The 6,000-nt window shown below is 44.9% G+C and overlaps 1 protein-coding gene across 2 annotated transcripts in view; it reads right to left on the bottom strand.

Annotated features, from left to right (window-relative positions):
* Positions 1–528: 528 nt before the first annotated feature.
* ATG13 (autophagy related 13) overlaps positions 529–6,000 on the bottom strand; it is a 1,186,869-nt gene continuing 1,181,397 nt past the window's right edge. For both annotated transcript variants that reach the window (XM_044082606.1, XM_044082607.1), the window contains one exon: positions 529–886. In XM_044082606.1, the coding sequence (XP_043938541.1) occupies positions 809–886 (78 nt within the window). In that variant the 3' untranslated portion in view covers positions 529–808. The remainder of the gene's footprint in view (positions 887–6,000) is intronic.

The raw sequence follows: 6,000 nt of genomic DNA, 5'->3' as shown, positions 1-6,000 counted from the left end.
CTACTGCTGTACCAACAGGCAGATGCATTCTAAAAGTAACAGGACACTGGCAGGTATAACCAAAAGGACAGTTTGTATGAAAGTAGAAGAGTTCCAGGTTAAAAATCTCACTGAAGTCCTAAGGTTATTTGTGTGCTCATTCTCTCTCAATGCTCAGATTAGGAAACCACCACAAAATGTGCAGATTCAGAAGAACATACCTACCAAAAAATGAACCTAACCACCAAAGTCATTGACTTGGAAACTGTTTAGATCTGAGATTAGAAAATCGTAAGAACCCTCAATCCAGTATTTATGACAAGGTTAGACTCCCTTAAGTGGTATACATATATATTTTTTTACAGTGGTTGAGACAGAAGTAAACTGCAACTTCAGGAACAAAACACTTATGACAGTATGGCACTTAAGACTGTAGTATCTGAGCTTTAGAAGGGGTACTTTATCATCTTGGTTGTCTGTTAGGATGGATGTTCTCAAAGATAAGACAGTGCTGGCAAATGGTTTCACACAGTAATGCAGGAAAGTGAATGATTATCATCTTGATTTAATATACATATTTATATTCTATAGACAATCAGACCCAAGTAACAGATGGCAGAGATAATCCATTATCATTCATACATCTGCTGTAAAATATTGACAACAGAAATAAATAACTCAGTGCTGTATTGCTAGACTGGAAAAAATGTCAGTATTTTGTGCAGTGGTAAAAAGTCCATTTCTTCTAGTCTATCATCAAACACCTCTTCCCTGTCGTTTTCACCATGTCAGCATGGACAATAAATAATCTTGTTGCAGTCTACTTCTTTTACTGCAACATTTCCACAAACTCATCAAACTCCTTTATGCTCTTCTCATATCTTTCCAGCTTTTCTGGTAAGGAGTCCTGCAAAGTAAGAGAAGAGAAATGGAAAACCACGGAGAGAAGACAGTAAATATCTTAGCTGCTACTAAACAAAGACTGGCTAAAAACAGCATATTTATACAACAGTTAAACAACTAAGGATAGCAAACCTTTTAGGGGTAAACCTGTGTCTTTATTCTGAACATTACAGGAAATTTCTGCTTCACACATTAAACTGAATTGTACTCTGTGCAGTGGTTTGCGCACACTGTACTTTTATCTCTGCTAATATATACAAACAAAAGCAGTAGCATGTTACTTACAACTACCATGCATACAAGAACCGGTATTGTGCATATGTCTCCTAATTACTTCACTAATAAAAATGGGAAATAATTTCTTCATACCTGGATCAAATAGGTCGCCTGTTTAGGTTTATATAAAACATCCTTGAGTATAGAGAAAGTACAACTATGAAAAACTTGCCACAACAGTAGATGTTGGAGTAAATCATGTTGCTGTAATCTTTACTGGGAATTCAGCCACAGAAAGCCTACCATCCAGCCCAACTGCCAAAGCTCAGTGCCCTTCCCCCTCCTGGTAAGATGGACAACCAGGAATGTCAGAATATTAGAGCTTTCCTGTCCAGGATTACCACAGAGTAACGACCTTGCTAGCCCCTAAGAAAGGTACTAAGGATTCTATCCAAACAAGAGCACAGAGGTACACTCCCTGGATTAAAGACTTGGAGAAACAAGGTTACCCCAAAGCTATCCAGACCAGATCAGGCCAGAAACCCAGAGAGGGGAGACTAAATGGGTAAGAGCATAGGGCTGGGGTACCTCACCCCAGCCCAGTATGCCCAAGAAAAGAAAAAAGGATGGTGGGAAGGAACCAGTACTGCAACAGTTATCTACCTGAACAGCTACTATTATATCAAGTTCTTGGAGGATACAGACATAAGGAAAAGCCACAATAGGTGATCGAAAATCATCTGATGGACCTGTACCAGCCTATTCTGTCAAGACTGAGATACAGCAGGGAGTGGCAAATTTTTGCCCTTTCCCCACTATAGTGTGATCTCTGAGTTGGCCCAGCCATACTCTAGCTCAAAGTCTTCAACTGGCTTGTGGCTAAGAGGTATCCCATGCTGCAAAGCGCCTATCCCCAGATCTTGTTTGCTGCAAGCTCACATACACACACACCAACACGCTGAGAGGAAGAACCAACCCAACTAATCAAAAAGGAGTGCTGAAAACAGAGACTAAACATCTAGGTCCTCCAGGAAGGGGGTAGGTGGGTGGGTTAGTAAGAATGTGAGGCCAGATGGACTACATACGTCAAACATTATGGTGAGTACATAACTTCTTGATGTTATGTAGTCCAATCTCGCCTACATTCTTACCCTTGGGACAGCATCCCTAGCACTTAAACCTTGGGTGGTTCACTGGAGAATACTCCTGAGCACTGTGGAACCAAAGGAAGATCTGCCTCTAGATATCAGATCCAGTTTGTATTGACTAATGAAGGTGTGAGGTGATGCCCATGTGGCTGCAGCACATATATCATCCATAGACATCCTAGACTGAAAAGCAGTAGAGGTAGACACTGATCGTGTAGAATGAGCCTTCACTTTAAAGAGTAATTCCTTGCCATTTGAAGTATAAATGAAGGAAATGCAACTAGAAATCCATCTGGACAGAGTTACTTTAAAAACTGGAGCCCCAAGTCTATTCTCTGAGAACGAGACAAAGAGTTGATCTGATTTCCTAATATCTTTAGTTCTATGTAAACAGAAATGCAATTGTCTGTGAACATCTAGCTGATGAAACTTAAATTCTGCCGTTAGAGAATTCAGGGAAAAATACAGGCAGCTCAATGGACTGGTTGAGGTTGATAACCGAAGCAACCAGGCATAAAGGAAGGATTAGGTCTTAGAGAAACTCTATCCTTGTGAAATATCAAGTAAGGGGGCCGAACCGATAAAGCTTTGAGTTCAGAGACCTGCCTAGCGAAGTGATGGCTATCAAAAAAGATTGTCTTCCAAGACAAAAATTGAATGTCACAAGTTGTTGCGGGCTCAAAAGGAGGTGAGGTAAGTCGCTGTAACACAAAACTGAGGTCCCATGGCATTACAGGATCAAAGACTGGAGGTCGAAGTAGCATAGTCCCTTTCAGAAAAGCCCTACAAAGCCTGTGCGCCATTAGACTGGGTTCCTTAGCAACATGAAAAGTAGAAATGGCTGCCAACTGCACTTTGACAGTTGCCGCAGCTGATCCCTGGCTGAACAGTTGAGAAAGAAATTCTAAAACTGATGAAATGGTAACTGTACAGGGATCAATCTGCCTTTCATGAGCCCAAATGGGGAATCTCTTCCACTTACTGGAATAAATCTCCCTAGTAGAAGGCTTATGGGAAGAAGACAGAACATGAACTACCTCCGGGGAAAAATCATGAAGCTTGACTAGGGATGGAATTAGAGCAGCCATGCTGTCAACTTGAGGGTCTGAATGGAGGGATGGAACTGCCCTGACATATGAGTCAACAGATCTGGCTCTGGGTCCAGAATCCATGGATCGTCCATTAGATAAGGGTGGAGAAAAGGAAAACAAATCTTATGAGGCCAGTGTGGTGCAATCAGTATCATCTTGCTTCCCAAGGATTGTGCTTTCTGAATAAGCTTCGTTATCAGGGGGACTGGCGGGAAGGCATAGAGAAGACCGGCGGGCCAATCATGAACTAGAGCATCCCTGGGTGCCTCCCCCTTTGGGGGGATAAGGGTGATGTAGCTACTGCATTTGGCATTGAGAGGGCTGGCAAATAGATCGCAGCAAGGCTGACCCCATCTGCGGAAAATCCGTTCCGCCACTTGTTTGTTCAAGGGCCACTCGTGAGGCATCAGAATAGCTCCGCTCAGCCTGTCAGCAATCATGATGGACTTCCCCGGTATGTGCATTGCCACTAGAAAGCATCAGGAAGATACTGCCCACTGCCACACTCGAAGTGCCTTTCTGCAAAGGGGATACGACCTGGTTCCTCCCTGTTTGTTCAGATACCATACCAATGACATGTTGCTGTCTGAGTGGACTGCAATTGTCCCATGAGGAAGAAAGCCCTGAAATGCTTGCAACGGTAATAGCACTGCTCTCATCTCCAAGACATTGATATGCAAATGGGTCTCGTGCTCTTGCCACGTGCCTTGGACTGTCCTGCTGAGATAATGCCCCACCCACCCAATCTGGGAGGCATCCGTGGTCACTGTGGCAACTGGAGAAGGAAGAACAAAAGGCATGCCTGCGTTGAGATTGCTGGTCTGAAGCCACCAGCTCAGATCCTGCTTGCACTTGTCTGTAATAAGAATAAGTTAGGAGAGTGGGAGATACTGTAAAAAACATTGGGCAAAAAGTAGCCACTGAAGAAGCCTCATGTGTAGTCTCGCAAGAAGAACTAGCATAATCGTGGCAGCCATGGTCCCTAATAACTTGAGGACCACTTTTGCCTTGACCTTCTTCAATGGTAGCAAAGCGTAGACCTGCTGCTGTAAAACCTGAATTCTCTCTTCTGGTCGGAAGGCCCTCATGAGCACCGTGTCTAATTCGGCACCGATAAAGGTAACACGCTGCAAGGGCAACAAGGCAGACTTTTCCCAATTCAGAGTAATTCCCAGACTTTTGGAAAGCGCAATAGCGGCGTCCCTGGTCTGTAGCAGTAGATGCCTGGTGGTGGCAGACAGGAGCCAGTCGTCCAGATACAGAAACACTTGGAATCCCTGATGTCTCAAGTGAGCCGTTACCACTGCCATGCACTGGTGAACACCCAGGGGGCTGTGGTGAGACCAAAGGGCAGGGCGCAAAACTGAAAATGACTGGCTCTCAGCCGGAAGCATAAGTGACTTCTGGATGCCCTGTCCATCTTGATATGGTAGTAAGCATCCTTGAGGTCGATGGAGCACATCCACACATCTTTACCTAATAATGGGAAAATTGACTGTAACGTGACCATGCGGAACTTGGACTTCTTTACATGAAGGTTCAAATGGCTGAGATCCAAGATGGGTCTCAGGTCCCCTGTTCTTTTCGGCACCAAAAAGAATATGGAGTAAGTCCCTAATCCTACTTGGTCTGAGGGGACAGGCTGGATGGCTCCCTTTGACATCAACTTTTGTACTTCTAAAGTTGAGGAATCCCTTTGACTGGGTGGAACATCTGGGATTCTTTTGTTTGGAGGGGATAAGAAAGAAGGGGAATATGATAACCTCTGGAAATTATCTCTAATACCCACTTGTCTTGGGTGATGTCTCGCCAGGCTTCTGGGTATAGAGAAATGTGACCCCCGACTGGCTCCAGAGATGCACAGTTGGGCCTGCCCTCAGGAGCACTGGTAGGGAGAACCATGAAAGGAATTGCAGTCCCCCTGGTTACATGGGCCTCCTCTGCCTCTAGGGTGGTGTCTACCTGAATTTCCACTCCCTCCTTTGCCTCTGGAGGGGGAATCACTCTGTGCGTCGTGAAAAAAACCTCTGTGACTTTATGAACCACATTGTTCCACCCTTCTGACCCTTAGGGTAAGGTCTAGAAGGCATGGAAAAATTACTCCCATGGCAGACAGGGTTTTTCCTTCCTGCTTGCAGCTCGGGAGAGTGTCCTTCACCTTGGTTCTAAATAAGGATGAACCGTCAAAGGGGGCATTGGTGAAAGTAGACTTGAAAGCCTCCGCGAAGTTGCACAGGCGCATGCAGGAGTGTCTCCTAAGAGAGACACCGGAACCCGCAGCCCTGCTCGCTCTGTCAGCTGTGTAAAAGATCAGCCTCGTGGAGGAGTTGGTAACAAAATTTAGGGTAGACATCTGAGCATTGACCTTCTGAGCCACAGCATCAGAAATGTTACCCTGTAGAGAATCTCCCAGCTCTTTTAGGAGATTTCTATGGAGCCATGTAAAATGCGACAAATAGTTCAGCGACCGCAGTGTAAAGGCCGCTGAAGAGAACACACGCTTCTCATACCTGTCCATTGCCCTAGACTCCCTGTTAGGGGGATGGACGGTAGATGAAGTTTCTGCAATTTCCTTCTTGGTGGCTGCTGCCACCACCATGGCATCTACTGGAACGCCTTTCGTAAGAAATTCTCTGTCAGCGGGAGAAGACAAAAACTTGTTG

The sequence above is a fragment of the Protopterus annectens genome, chromosome 9.part0, assembly GCF_019279795.1.
Source record: "Protopterus annectens isolate FY-2018-M chromosome 9.part0, PAN1.0, whole genome shotgun sequence".
NCBI classification, from domain to species: domain Eukaryota; kingdom Metazoa; phylum Chordata; order Ceratodontiformes; family Protopteridae; genus Protopterus; species Protopterus annectens.
Note: the sequence above shows the minus strand (reverse complement) of the source record. Positions and strands in the feature narration are given on the sequence as shown.